Source organism: Schistocerca nitens, chromosome 4 (assembly GCF_023898315.1).
Source record: "Schistocerca nitens isolate TAMUIC-IGC-003100 chromosome 4, iqSchNite1.1, whole genome shotgun sequence".
In the NCBI taxonomy this organism is placed as follows: Eukaryota; Metazoa; Arthropoda; class Insecta; order Orthoptera; family Acrididae; genus Schistocerca; species Schistocerca nitens.
This window is the reverse complement of record NC_064617.1, coordinates 961,783,152-961,799,177: the sequence shown is the minus strand read 5'-3', so window position 1 is coordinate 961,799,177 and position 16,026 is coordinate 961,783,152. Positions and strand designations below refer to the sequence as shown.

At 44.6% G+C, this 16,026-nt stretch overlaps 1 protein-coding gene across 1 annotated transcript in view; it reads right to left on the bottom strand.

Annotated features, from left to right (window-relative positions):
* Positions 1-515: 515 nt before the first annotated feature.
* The window catches only part of LOC126252872 (uncharacterized), a 301,417-nt gene continuing 285,906 nt past the window's right edge, over positions 516-16,026 (bottom strand). The window contains exon 3 of the mRNA XM_049953828.1: positions 516-787. Coding sequence (XP_049809785.1) covers positions 704-787 — 84 coding nt within the window. The 3' untranslated portion in view covers positions 516-703. The remainder of the gene's footprint in view (positions 788-16,026) is intronic.

The following is a 16,026-nucleotide window of genomic DNA, read 5'->3' as shown; positions in this document are numbered from 1 at the left end:
GAATACTGGCAGTTTACCTTACTGTTATGAAAATTAATAACGCAAACAGATTTCATTCTGGGTGAAGGTGAATATTGTTCTGACCGCGAAGAGGGCAGCATTCACTCTCTGCATGATGGTGCCACAAATTTCGAAGAAAGCGATACAAATTGTCCCTTCGTACCTATAATTTGAAAATGTCAGAGTTATTTTGTGAGTGCAGCAACAGGAAATTGCAGCCATGTGATGAGTCTTCCACGGTCGGCGTCCCTGAAGATGAGCGTAAACGATGTGGTATGTAATTTGTTCGCAGTCACTCTTGTATGTGTTAGTCCTTTACATACTCTGTTAGACTCCGTTCAGTGAGAAGTATCGCTGCGTTCACCAGCCTTCTCTGACAACATCAAGACACTTTTGACAAGGCGGTCAGTGTCTGTGTTAATTTTCCTGGCAAAATTAATTTGTTCTCAGAGGTGAACTTTTTTAAGGTACATTCGGAAATGGACGTGGTAAAGGAATCTAGGAAAACGCACAACTACAGAACACATTCTACACATTTAATCATTCAACACAGAATACATTATAGTGACAATGGAATTATTAAGAATGTTTTAATAAACTCTTTAGAAGAAATTTAGAGAGCGAGATAGATAGATAGATAGAGAGAGAGAGTGAGTGAACACAAGAGATCCGTTGCTGCAGGCGATGAAGGCTGACTGGCGGCTCACTTCCGCCGGAAGCACGTGACGGCGTTAAAGTAGCAGCGCCAGTACTGGCCCGTCTTCTGGCCGCGGCGCTGCAGCGCCATCTGCAAAACGAGAGAGAACGGCAGCTGTGAGCAGGCAGTGAAACACACCGACACCAAGAGATGGCAACACGAAAAATTAAATAATGTACAGTGTGAAATTTCGGGCATACATTTGTCCAGGTAACATACAGTATTTACACTACTGGCCATTAAAATTGCTACATCAAGAAGAAATGCAGATGGTAAACGGGTATTCATCGAACAAATATACTCTACTAGAACTGACATGTGATTACATTTTCACGCAATTTGGGTGCATAGATCCTGAGAAATCAGTGCCCAGAACAACAACCTCTGGCCGTAATAACGGCATTGATACGCCTGGGTATTGTGTCAAAAAGAGCTTGGATGGTGTGTACAGGTACAGCTGCCCATGCAGCTTCAACACGATACCACAGTTCATCAAGAGTAGTGACTGGCGTATTGTGACGAGCCAGTTGCTCGGCCGCCATTGACCAGACGTTTTCACTTGGTGAGAGATCTGGAGAATGTGCTGGCCAGGGTAGCAGTCGAACATTTTCTGTATCCAGAAAGGCCCGTACAGGACCTGCAACATGCGGTCGTGCGTTATCCTGCTGAAATGTAGGATTCCGCAGGGAGTAGAGCCATGGGTCGTAACACATCTGAAATGTAACGTCCACTGTTCAACGTGCCGTCAATGCGAACAAGAGGTGACCGAGACGTGTAACCAATGGTACCCCATGCCATCACGCCGGGTGCTACGCCAGTACGGGGTTGACTAATACACGCTTCCAGTGTGCGTTCACTGCGATGTCGCCAAACACGGATGCGACCATCATGATGCTGTAAACAGAACCTGGATTCATCCGAAAAAATGACGTTTTGCCATCGTGCACCCTGGTTCGTCGTTGAGTACACCATCGCAGGCGCTCCTGTCTGTGATGCAGCGTCAAGGGTAACCGCAGCCATGTTCTCCGAGCCGATATTCCATGCTGCTGCAAACGTCGTCGAACTGTTCGTGCAGATGGTTGTTCTCTTGCAAACGTCCCCATCTGTTGACCCAGGGATCGAGACGTGGCTGCACGGTTCGTTACAGCCATGCGGATAAGATGCCTATCATCTCGACTGCTAGTGATACGAGGCCGTTGGGATCCAGCACGGCGTTCCGTATTACCCTCCCGAACCCACCGATTCCGTATTCTGCTAACAGTCATTGGATCTCGAGCGAAGCGAGCAGCAATGTCGCGATACGATAAACCGCAATCACGATGGGCCACAATCCGACCTTCATCAAAGTCGGAAACGTGACGGTACGCATTTCTCCTCCTTACACGAGGCATCACAACAACGTTTCACCAGACAACGCCGGTCAACTGCTGTTTGTGGATGAGAAATTGCTTGGAAACTTTCCTCATGTCAGCACGTCGTAGGTGTCGCCACCGGCGCCAACCTTGTGTGAATGCTCGGAAAAGCTAATCTTTTGCATATCGCAGCATCTTCTTCCTGTCGGTTAAATTTCGCGTCTGTAGCACGTCATCTTCGTGGTGTAGCAATTTTAATGGCCAGTAGTGTAAGTGAGTACCATCCAAGATAACAGGTTGATGTAAGTGCGAGATATGCCACTACAAATGTGATACGCTGATATATTGATAACCGGTGTAACAGTTGCAATGTTGAATGCAAGCTTGCAAACGTGCATTCGTTGTGTTGTACAGGTGCCGGATGCCAGTTTTTGGGAGAGACTTCCACTTGGACGGGTCAATACAGGGACGTTTTATGATGTTTATGGATGACCTGAAGTTGTCGTCCAGTGATGTTCCAGATATGCTCGATTCCAGAGACATCTGGTGATCTGGCAGGCCAAGGGTCATGTTGACACTCTGGAGCCGTGCTCTATCCCAACTACGCGTTTTCGTGAACTTCGCTGTCTGCCTGTGTTTGGTTTCCCGCGCTTGTCGCGGTTACATCGTGGTTCTTCTTCCTTCTACGTGTCGCAGCAGTGATGTGTATCGATATTTGCGCCGTGTACCATTTTTCGTTTGGTGCATATAGTTTCCGGCAAGGGGGTCTGGAGCTTCGACCATAGATATAATAGACTGGCCCTGACGTGATTTTCGTGGCTCCATCATCTCTGGACTGAGGTCACGTAAATGTTGGCAAAACATGGTTGTTTCGTGTTGCGCTTATGGCTGTACTCAAGCGTTTTGTCGGGGGAAGTGGCATTACATTTCACGTGTAGGTGTTTCTATGATAGTGCAGATGCGTTTATTGAAATCTGCTGAAGTGACTTTTATATGTTTTGACATTGAAATAGAGTATCACGTAAATTAAAGTGTTGAAAGTGATGCCTGTAAAGACAGACTCATATTACATTTTGGAAAGTATCGGTGATAATTCGGTTACAGAAGTAAGTATAACAGTTTCTCGTTCCTACTCTTAGGTTCCCTAAGGATGAAAACCGAAGGCAGCTTTCGATACAGGCCCTGAAGGATTTGTATATACAAGTGAGATTATAATAAGGTTTCTACCTTTTAATACTATTAAATAAGTGTAGGTTCCAAAATTATTTTCTGAAACTTCAAAGTCTCACCTTTCATCTAAAATATAATTTTTTTTAAACTGATAGTTTAAACTTTTGTAAAAATAGTGGGAACTGAACCTTTGAAGAGCACCTAAAATTGATACTCTAAAATGGACCTGCTCCTAAAGTCGACAATTTTGGCACCTATAGTTGACATAATTCCCAAATCCCATTTTCTTTTATAAGTGACTAGAGCTCAAAACGCGGCGAATTGTTTAAAGTTTTGACACGAGCCCACTCTTACTTTTTAAAAGAATTTTAACGACATTTTACTTTAATTGATAGTTTATAGTAATTTCGTCCCGCTGCCCACCAGAGGGGCGTTCGATGTATTTGTTAGATTTTATAAATGGTACTGTGAACAAATCCAGGTCAAATGTAGTTGTGACATAATTTTTCGCAAATAAAAAATTAATTTTTGTTGGAAGCGTTTGGCAGTCAATTGAGAAATGTGGGGAAAATACGATACAAACATAGGATGGCAGACCGCTGATTTGAAATCCCGACACGTTTTGCCAACAGTCACGTGGTTTATGTTGGAGCCACACCAGCCCTATGGCTTCTGCACAGCAAGGCCAGTCTACTAGTATCTATGGTCGAAGGTCTGGAGTCAGTCTGTCGGTTGTTGCGGACGAGGGATGTTATGTCGGCTGGGGCGGCTGGCAGCCCCTGCGCAGTGTCGGAGCGTGTGTGGAGCTGTCCGATCACTACGAGCTTCGTGGTTCACCGACTCAGGACGTCAAAGCTGAATAGTGGTTTCAGCTACCCAAGCCACGTCTATTCATGTTATGGTGGCTCGCTTCGGTGGTTTCCTGTTGGGGCGGTTTTCCGGCGAGCAACACCGAGTGGTTCTACTGCTGACATTTAGCCGCCATGCGGTGCAATTAACTGCACTACTGGCTATTAAAATTTCCACACCACGAAGATGACGAGTTACGGACGCGAAATTTAACCGACAGGAAGAAGATGTTGTGATATGCAAATGATTAGCTTTTCGGAGCATTCACACTAGGTTGGCGCCAGTGGCGACACCTACAACGTGCTGACATGAGGAAAGTTTCCAACCGATTTCTCATACACAAACAGCAACTGACCGGTGTTGCCTGCTGAAACGTTGTTGTGATGCCTCGTGTAAGGAGGAGAAATGCGTACCATCACGTTTCCGACTTTGATAAAGGTCGGATTGTAGCCTATCGCGATTGCGGTTTATCGTCTCGCGACATTGCTGCTCTTGTTGGTCAAGATCCAATGACTGTTAGCAGAATATGGAATCAGTGGGTTCGGGAGGGTAATACGGAACGCCGTGCTGGATCCCAACGGCCTCGTATCAGTAGCAGTCGAGATGACAGGCATCGTATCTGCGTGGCTGTAACGGATCGTGCAGCCACGTCTCGATCCCTGAGTCAACAGATGGGGACGTTTGCAAGACAACAACCATTTGCACGAACAGTTCGACGACGTTTGCAGCAGCATGGACTATCAGCTCGGAGACCATGGCTGTGGTTACCCTTGGCGCTGCATCACAGAGAGGAGCACCTGCGATGGTGTACTCAACGACAAACTTGGGTGCACGAATGGCAAAACATATTTTCGGATGAATCCAGGTTCTGTATACAGCATCATGATGGTCACATCCGTGTTTGGCGACATTTCGGTGAACGCGCATTGGAAGCGTGTATTCGTCATCCCCATACTGGCGTATCACCCGGCATGATGGTATGGGGTGCCATTGGTTACACGTCTTGGTCACCTCTTGTTCGCACTGACGGCACTTTGTACAGTGGACGTTACATTTCAGATGTATTACGAGCCGTGGCTCTACCCTTCAGCCCGCATCACGTGGTCGTGCGGTAGCGTTCTCGCTTCCCACGCCCGGGTTCCCGGGTTCGATTCCCGGCGGGGTCAGGGATTTTCTCTGCCTCGTGATGGCTGGGTGTTGTGTGCTGTCCTTAGGTTAGTTAGGTTTAAGTAGTTCTAAGTTCTAGGGGACTTATGACCACAGCAGTTGAGTCCCGTAGTGCTCAGAGCCATTTGAACCATCTATCCTTCATTCGATCCCTGTGAAATCCTACATTTCAGCAGGATAATGCACGACCGCATGTTGCAGGTCCTGTACGTGCCTTTCTGGATGCAGAAAATGTTCGACTGCTGCCCTGGCCAGCACATTTTCCAGATGTCTCACCAATTGAAAACGTCTGGTCAATGGTGGCCGAGCAACTGGCTCGTCACAATACGCCAGTCACTACTCTTGATGAACTGTGGTACCGTGTTGAAGCTGCATGTGCAGCTGTACCTGTACACGCCATCCCAGCTCTGTTTGACTCAATGCCCAGGCGTATGAAGGCCGTTATTACGGCCAGAGGTTGTTGTTCTGGGTAGTGATTTCTCGGGATCTACGCACCAAAATTGCGTGAAAATGTAATCACATGTCAGTTCCCGTATAATATATTTGTCCAATGAATACCCGTTTATGATCTGCATTTCTTCTTGGTGTAGCAATTTTAATGGCCAGTAGTGTATTTTGATCGACTACGATTCGAGTGCACCAGTGGAATTTTCTGTCTTGTGGCCGTCAGTGTTCTGGTTACCTGCCCTGAGCACTGAAGTAAATTCAGGCAGTGTTCTTTTGAGCTAAGTTAACTATTACCGTGTTAGAAATTCAAGTGTACCAGCGGAATTTTCTGCCTTGTGACCGTTAGTGTTCCGGTTACCTGCTCTGGTCACTAACGTAATTTGACGCAGCGTCCTTTCCTCACCTGTTGTCGCTGTCCAACAAGGTGTGCAATTTTGGCAGCTAATACGTACTCCATTGTGGATTATCACGTTTGTAACATTGCCGGTTTGAGTTGTCGTGTACCGACTGATGGGAAGCAAGTCAATGTGTCGGTCGGTCCGTGGCTGTCCCCTGGTTGGATTCCGACGGATCAAGTATAGTTGGGCTCAGCACCTGTCTCACCTAAGTGAACGAGGGCAGACCGACCTCCCTGGAGGCCTTCTGAGTGCCACCGGTATTTAATTATCTGTTGTCAGCTATTTTAAATTTTAGGCATATGGTTATTTGTTTGTTTTCTTAAAATTTTGCAAGATTAATATTTAAATTTATCTTTCAAGCTTAAACACTCCGGCCTTCTGCCTTTAAAGATTATGGTAATATATTTTAAAATTTTGAAGCTTAATTGTGGCTCTCAGCCATTGGTATTGCACCTTGCATACGTTGCTTCTTTAAATTACTTTATTGCTATCTTAATTTCATTTTTATCTTGTTGATTTTTAAGATTTCTTGTTGTTAAACATGCTGGCCTTCCGCCTTTAAAGGTCTATGGTAATACATTCTGAAGTTTTGAAATTTAATTGTCGCCCTCAGCTATTTGTGTTGCACCTTGCATATGTTGCCTTTTGGGTTTTAAATTATTTTCTTGCTATCTTAATTGAATTTAGATTTTTTAAAGATTCCTTGTTCGCTTTCTGCCTTTAAAGGTCTGTGGCAATATATTCTAAAATTTTGGAATTTAATTGTTGCCCTCAGCCATTTGTATTGCTCTTTGCGTATGTTGTTTTTTGAATTATTTTATTGCTGTCTTAATTCGATTTTTATCTTGTTAAGATTTCTTGTTGGAGGCCTTCAGCCGTGAAAGAGTGGCATTCAGTAAGGATTCGGCAACGTGCCGCTTTGCTTGTAAAGGTTTTTAAATTACAATAAATGACAATTAGAAGCAGAAACTGACCTCAACCCTTGGCCCCTTCCACAATCCTATTACCTTTTCTGCCCAACGGGTTTAGCTGGAGTATCAGTTCTGTTGAGCATGTTGGTATACAAAAGCAGTGTGTGGGCTGGCGGTAACCTGTTGGAAAGCACCCCCTGGAATACTGCTCACGAATGGTATCACAACAGGTCGAATACCAGACTGACGAACAGTTTTGTAGTCAGGGCTTGTGGGATAACCACTGGAGTGTTCCTCTTGTCATACAAAATCGCTCCCGAGGTCTTAACTCGAGGCGTAGGTCCAGTGTGTCTATTACGCGGACAGCTTGGTTGCAGGTCGTCAACGGGCCTCCTTCTAACCGACACAAGGCCTTCACTCCCACTGAGGCAGAAACAGCGTTCATCAGAAGACACAAAAGGTCTACACTCTGCCCTCCAATGGCCTTTCGCTTCACACCACTGAAGTCGCAAGTTGCGGTGGTTTGAGGTCAATGGACTGCGCGCTACAGGGCGTCTAGCTCGGAGCTGTCCTTGAGCTAACCTGTTGTAACCGCAACCGGAACGGTTGCGGGGTTGGCCGTGAACGAAAGCGCGGTGGGACCGAATGGGAGCAAACAATCAAATCGGCCGATCGGAAATGGGAGGACACGAACAACGACTGACGACCGAGCAAGACACTGAGAACAACAACATGCAGGAAGGAATGGGGTCACAAGCGAAAACCTCACGAAATCAACAACGTTCACTCGTACACGGAAATAAGCAAAGTAACACGCTGTGTGCAGGCGAGATATCAGAGACTCATGCGAATATCAGACTGCCTCGCTGAGTTTTTTTTTTTTTTCCTTTATTGTATTTCGATTCCCCCCGAAGGGGGCGTGCTGGCAGCAGCTTATTACGCTGCTCTGCAGCCTACAAACTTTTTAAAACGTAAGGAGAAGTTGAGAAACAATAAAAGCAGGCGATAAAACGGGGACTTAAATTGTAAAACGGCGGAAAATTGGGGAAAGTTAGAACATAAAGCAAAGGGTTGGCAAAGCGAATAAAAATACACAGGATGCAAACAGGAAACATAGTAGACAGACAATTAAAAACATGGCGACAGTCTGGTTTCTGTTCGCAAGACATATAAAATCACACCCAGCGACAGTATGATGGCCATTCGCAACACTTCGGAAAAGACACACAACACTGAACACTCACTGTAAACACTGCACTAAAATGTCAGCACAAAGAGGACACACCATAGCCTAGGGCAGATGGGGGGAGGGGGGGGGTGGACCTGCACAGATGAGGGGGAAAACAAGGAGAGGAAAAACGAAAGGGGGAACCAAAGGAGGGAGAGGACTCATAATGGGGGGGGGGGGGAGGGGCAGGGCAGACGCGAGAGGGAATGGTAAAAGGCAGAGGAGGGAAATGCAAAAGGAGGAGAGAAGGGGGGCAGAGAGAGGATAGGTGGGGAAAAAAGAGGATGGAAGGAGGGGGGGGGCGGAGAGGGAGCCCAAGAAAAGGATGGAGGAAAGGAGGGGGCTCGCTGAGTGAGAGGCAGGCGCTTAAATACATGATAGAGCACCTCACCATCGGCCACTGGGATCACATGCTCCACAGTGGCGCCCTCACATTATACCCGAGCAGGAGTGTGCGCAGCCACGGCTTATAGCGAGACCAAAGTCCTTGTAAAAAATAACTAGACTCACTGATGGCGCTGCAGTCGCGGGATAATTTGAACCTTCGGCTGGACGCCATTATAGTGGTTGTAGTCTGATGTGTTGTGTAGTATTGTTGTTTATGAAGATCCTGATTCAACGTTGTATATTTCTTGGGGCGTACATACAGTATTTGTTACTCGTAATTCTACTGTCTGTACGTTCCAATCAAAAGAAGTAAAATGGTGAAGAGTTGTGCAGCGATTAATTGTACAAATAAATTCGAGAAAGGAACGAATATTACATTTCACATGTATGTGAATATTTTAAGTTGTTTTGTATGTCTGTGCACTTGCTTAATAAATGTTTTTGTAACACGGTGTTAGCATGATGTCTGTGCATCTATTTGCAGGTTTCCTTTCTCAAAACCACAGCTGTTACAAAAATGGTTACACGCTGTCAGGAAGCAAGATTTCCGACCGACAGAATACCATTTTACATGTTCTGATCATTTTGAAGAAAGTTGGATGATCGGTAGTGTTTTCATGGTCTAGGTTAGGTTGAAACTTGATAATTTGGTCGTGAGTTGCCAAAGCACTATGCCATATATAACGCACTTCTCGTCATAAAATCTAAAGCAAGGTAGAGTCAGAAAATATCTATTAATATAGTGGGCAAATCTTCGAGTATTTTGATGCATTTTGCGTACATCTATCGTAAATGAACTACGAAAAATGCTAGGGGTCCAGTACATAACTTTTAGCTACGGCAGATTCCATGTAGTACGTAAGATAAATTCATAAACAGTGACTAGTTGCTGTTTGTTCATAAATTAAAAAGTATGTTGTAGTAACGTATTTAAATGAGGCATTATGTTTGCGACCTAACTCAAGAGAAGGCATTTTATAACCAAAAGCGATGTATAAACATTCGAAATCCGTGCGTCAGTTTACCACTCTAATGGCCGCCGCCCCGCTATTCAATTTGTCCGCTCTTCACAGTCGACCACTCGTGCGTTTGTGGGGGCCTGAGCGAGACGGTTGCAGAGGCCTCTAGTGGTAACCGAGGTCCATGCTGTCTGGCGCGGATTCGAAAGCCGCGGCGCTCAGTACCAGATAACCGATTAGTGACACTTCGTTGTTTCATTGTGGAGCCAACTGCTGGTCACGTTGCTGCTGCAGATGCATTGCGATGCGCCAGAGCCATACGCCGAACACGATGGACTTCCCTCTCGGTAGTGCCACGTGGCCGTCCAGAACTGGTCTTCCTGTGACCGTGTGTTATCGTGACCACCGCTACCAGCAGCCATGTACAGTGTCTACATAGCTGTCATGTCTTTCTGCAGTATCGCAGGAGGAACATCCAGCTTCTCGTAGCCCTACTACACGACCTCATTCAGACTCAGCGAGGTGATGATAATGGCGTCTTTGTCGTCTCAATGGTTTTCTACACTAACATTAAGGGGCTCCGCAAAGGCTCAAAATCATGAAAAGTTCAATTTTTACTTTTTTGCGTTTTCTGAATCTGCAGACTATTACCTTTTAATAGATATATAATTTATTCAATTCCGAAGACTACAACTATTTTTAAATTTTTTTTGAAATGTGTTCTACATGGGCGTGACCCACTGTGGCGCTGTTAAACTGCTGTCAAATGGTGTTATTATTAACGTCCGTGTTCATCAGGTACATTTTAGTGATGTGAGATAAAGTGTGTGTTGTGGCTAACCTGTGATGGTTCAATATATATCGCTGGTGTGATTGTCGATTTTTTCATGTTTATTTACTCTGTCGTTATCTCGAAAATATTCGTAATTAATTCTGTTTCTTGAGTCTCTGTTTTGTTGAAGTATAATAATGAGTAAAAGTAAAGTTATTAGAAATCCTCTGAAGGCTTTTAAGAAAAGGAGAAATGTTGGAAAGCCAAAGGTATGTGTTATTACTGTAAACAAGAAAGACGATGAAAATCCCCAACATTGCTTGTGTCCCAAAGAAGAAGACAGTTGGTGTAAATATAACAAAGGATTGCTAACTGGTGAAGTGTACACTCATAAGCATAGTCTGCCTCATGCAATAATGGAGGTGATAAAACCTATTTTCAGAGACTTAGCAGCACCTGAACTGTTGAAAAAGTGTATTCACGGAAAAAACTCAAAACCCCAATGAAAGTGTAAATAGTGTTATATGGTCGAGGATCCCCAAGACTGTATTCGTTGGAATAGAAACACTTCACTTTGGTGTGTATGATGCTGTTGCGACTTTCAATGATGGCAACATTGTAAGGTGCAAGGTATTTAGAAATATGGGAATGAAGATAGGTTCTAACATGGTACGAGCGATGCTTGCTTTAGACAAGGAACGCCTTCGGGCTGCAGACAGGGCTGTAAAGAGTCTAGAAATACAAGCAAGAGTAAACAGGAGGAGGAACAAGAGGAAGCTGGAGGAGGAGTTTGCAGAGGATGAAGATAATCCATCCTATGGACCTGGAATGCACTAAAAAGTTAATCCAATCTTTGTCGCTCGATTCCCAAAACTTTTATTTTCTCATACTAATTACATGTTTTCTAAGGATCTTCCAAACATATTTGTTTCAAACTTTCAGTAAATGTTACACAGTACCTTCTGCATAATTTAACGCAGCCTTTTTCCAAAAAACTCTATATTTTTGAATATATAAATAAAAAATTGAAAAATTGTTGTGAATTTTCATTACAATTGAAAAAAAAATCATCTTTAATAACTGAACTAAAATTTTGTAAAATCCCTGTGTTAAGTTGTAGCCCATATTCCAATAAATAATCGGTAAAAAGTTCAACTTCCTACCTCAAATACTTTGTGAGGAAAGATGTAATTTATAAGCGTTATTTTAACATTGCAAGTATAGGGCGTTCCGGAGCCCCTTAACTCATCATGTCCAAGCTCAAAGATAACTGACGCTCCCGACGGTTACAGCGTGTACAGGGTGATTCAAAAAGAATACCACAACTTTAAAAATGTGTATTTAATGAAAGAAACATAATATAACCTTCTGTTATACATCATTACAAAGAGTATTTAAAAAGGTTTTTTTTTCACTCAAAAACAAGTTCAGAGATGTTCAATATGGCCCCCTCCAGACACACGAGCAATATCAACCCGATACTCCAACTCGTTCCGCACACTCTGTAGCATATCAGGCGTAACAGTTTGGATAGCTGCTGTTATTTCTCGTTTCAAATCATCAATGGTGGCTGGGAGAGGTGGCCGAAACACCGTATCCTTAACATACCCCCATAAGAAAAAATCGCAGGGGGTAAGATCAGGGCTTATTGGAGGCCAGTGATGAAGTACCTTGTCACGGGCTGCCTGGCGGCCGATCCATCGCCTCGGGTAGTTGACGTTCAGGTAGTTACGGACAGATAAGTGCCAATGTGGTGGCGCTCCATCCTGCTGAAATATGAATTGTTGTGCTCTTGTTCGAGCTGAGGGAACAGCCAATTCTCTAACATCTCCAGATACGTCCAGAACTTTTCCCTTTGCACAAACACCCATTCTCTGTAAACTGTTTATACCAACGTTTAATACACCACCTATCAGGAGGTTTAACACCATACTTCGTTCGAAATGCACGCTGAACAACTGTCGTCGATTCACTTCTGCCGTACTCAATAACACAAAAAGCTTTCTGTTGAGCGGTCGCCATCTTAGCATCAACTGACGCTGACGCCTAGTGAACAGCGCCTCAAGCGAACAAATGTACAACTAAATGAAACTTTATAGCTCCCTTAATTCGCCGACAGATAGTGCTTAGCTCTGCCTTTTGTCATTGCAGAGTTTTAAATTCCTAAAGTTGTGGTATTCTTTTTGAATCACCCTGTATTTAAAGCAAACCTGATTTGCATCCTCATACCGGCGCTACTAAAACCGCTCTTAAGCGACTGGCGCGAAATTGGAATACAGATTATCTTTCAGATGTAGAAAAACGCCTACCAACTTTCGTTTACGTCCCACAACTCCTTCTTGGTGTTGCGACTTTTTTTCCATCTGTGTACGTGGGTGAAAGCACTTCTGTAACGTCAGCGGTTTCGGTGTTCGTACATTCTTCACTGAGCGTCCGTACGTTTATCCGATGTTGATTAGGAAAGGCGTCTCTACCGAACCACCTCGCAAGTAGAGTGACCATCTGCTGTGTTGAGAGGTGTCAGAAGTTAAACCTCCTACTCGGCCATATACTAATGACAGAGAATTTCTAAAAAGAGACACGTGAGTGACGTAAATATTTAAATAATACATAGAAGACAATAGTACATGGAGTCTGCAGGAACAGGAGAACTTGTAACTTCCTGGCAGATTAAAACTGTGCCGGACCGAGACTCGAGCTCGGGACCTTTGCCTTTCACGGGCAAGTGCTCTACCATTTGAGCTACCCAAGCACGACTCACGCCCCTTCCTCACAGCTCTACTTCTGCCAGTACGTCAGATGGTAGAGCACTTGCCCGCGAAAGGCAAAGGTCCGAGTTCAAGTCTCGGTCCGGCACACAGTTTTAACCTGCCAGGAAGTTTCATATCAGCGCACACTCCGCTGCAGAGTGAAAATCTCATTCAGGAGAACTTGTTTTCGGTGGTGTGCAGGTACACACAAATCAGACTGTAGTTATAAAAGTCGGAAGACATGAAGGGGCAGCAGTGATTGAGAAGGGAGTGAGGCAAGGTTGTTGTCCATCCCCAATTTTATTCAGTCAGGAAAGGAAACTAAAAAGAAATTTAGAAAGGGTATGGCAATGCACGGAGAAGAATTAAAAACTTTGAGGTTTGCCGACGATGTTGTAATTGTTTTAGGTACACCTGTTCTACTAACTTACATTCTCCATAGCTGAATAGCAGCTCTGTCTTTTATTCGTTGGTGTACATTATACTCACACACTCTGAAGACGTTGACTGAAACACCGGTATGCATTTACCTTGTGATACCATTTGTTTCATCTACATCTACATCTACATTTATACTCCGCAAGCCACCCAACGGTGTGTGGCGGAGGGCACTTTACGTGCCACTGTCATTACCTCCCTTTCCTGTTCCAGTCGCGTATGGTTCGCGGGAAGAACGACTGTCTGAAAGCCTCCGTGCGCGCTCGAATCTCTCTAATTTTACATTCGTGATCTCCTCGGGAGGTGTAAGTAGGGGGAAGCAATATATTCGATACCTCATCCAGAAACGCACTCTCTCGAAACCTGGACAGCAAGCTACACCGCGATGCAGAGCGCCTCTCTTGCAGAGTCTGCCACTTGAGTTTATTAAACATCTCCGTAACGCCATCACGGTTACCAAATAACCCTGTGACGAAACGCGCCGCTCTTCTTTGGATCTTTTCTATCTCCTCCGTCAACCCGATCTGGTACGGATGGCACACTGATGAGCAATACTCAAGTATAGGTCGAACGAGTGTTTTGTAAGCCACCTCCTTTGTTGATGGACTACATTTTCTAAGCACTCTCCCAATGAATCTCAACCTGGTACCCGCCTTACCAACAATTAATTTATATGATCATTCCACTTCAAATCGTTCCGCACGCATACTCCCAGATATTTTACAGAAGTAACTGCTACCAGTGTTTGTTCAGCTATCATATAATCATACAATAAAGGATCCTTCTTTCTATGTATTCGCAATACATTACATTTGTCTATGTTAAGGGACAGTTGCCACTCCCTGCACCAAGTGCCTATCCGCTGCAGATCTTCCTGCATTTCGCTACAATTTTCTAATGCTGCAACTTCTCTGTATACTACAGCATCATCCGCGAAAAGCCGCATGGAACTTCCGACACTATCTACTAGGTCATTTATATATATTGTGAAAAGCAATGGTCCCATAACACTCCCCTGTGGCACGCCAGAGGTTACTTTAACGTCTGTAGACATCTCTCCATTGATAACAACATGCTGTGTTCTGTTTGCTAAAAACTCTTCAATCCAGCCACACAGCTGGTCTGATATTCCGTAGGCTCTTACTTTGTTTATCAGGCGACAGTGCGGAACTGTATCGAACGCCTTCCGGAAGTCAAGAAAAATAGCATCTACCTGGGAGCCTGTATCTAATATTTTCTGGGTCTCATGAACAAATAAAGCGAGTTGGGTCTCACACGATCGCTGTTTCCGGAATCCATGTTGATTCCTACATAGTAGATTCTGGGTTTCCAAAAACGACATGATACTCGAGCAAAAAACATGTTCTAAAATTCTACAACAGATCGACGTCAGAGATATAGGTCTATAGTTTTACGCATCTGCTCGACGACCCTTCTTGAAGACTGGGACTACCTGTGCTCTTTTCCAATCATTTGGAACCCTCCGTTCTTCTAGAGACTTGCGGTACACGGCTGTTAGAAGGGGGGCCAGTTGTTTTGCGTACTCTGTGTAGAATCGAATTGGTATCCCGTCAGGTCCAGTGGACTTTCCTCTGTTGAGTGATTCCAGTTGCTTTTCTATTGCTTGGACACTTATTTCGATGTCAGCCATTTTTTCATTTGTGCGAGGATTTAGAGAAGGAACTGCAGTGCGGTCTTCCTCTGAGAAACAGCTTTGGAAAAAGGTGTTTAGTATTTCAGCTTTACGCGTGTCATCCTCTGTTTCTGTGCCATCATCATCCCGGAGTGTCTGGATATGCTGTTTCGAGCCACTTACTGATTTAACGTAAGACCAGAACTTCCTAGGATTTTCTGTCAAGTCGGTACATAGAATTTTACTGCCAACTCCAGCAGGTGGGTGGGTTACGTTGCCCCGGGTACCTCGGGACCTACCAGAAAAACAGGCCGCCGCGCTTACGTACAGCACGTGACACAGCAGGGTCATGCGAGTGCCGGGAGCCACCTCCGGTGGGGAGCGAGTGACTATTTCAGACGAGCTGAATAATTCTTGACTGCACGTTTAAAGGTATGCAAGCTCTTGACAGCACACGACAAAGTTAAGACAACTTTTCAATGACATATTGATTTCCAGTGGGCCCTGTACAGAGCCGAGCGTGTGGCGAACCAGCTGACTAGTGTTGCGTCACAAGTCGTCGCAAGGCCAGTATGGTTCGTGGGCCCAGGATACTTGCACTGTGTGCTAGTGTAAGAGAGTCAAAGCCAATTGTGTGCTACATTTTCAGTAACACCAAGTTCGTATGAATAGTACACTGTGATACGTTTTTGAACAGCACGTGAGGAACGTAAGTGGATTATCATAAAAAATCTAGTTTCTTCTTTCGATTTCGGCCATCTTTGGACCACGTTCAACAATTCACTTGCCCGGCTTTTTGATCTTTTTTCTCTCTTCCCAATATTTCCTCATCATTTTCGAATGGTTCCTCCTCCGCTCTTCCGACCAT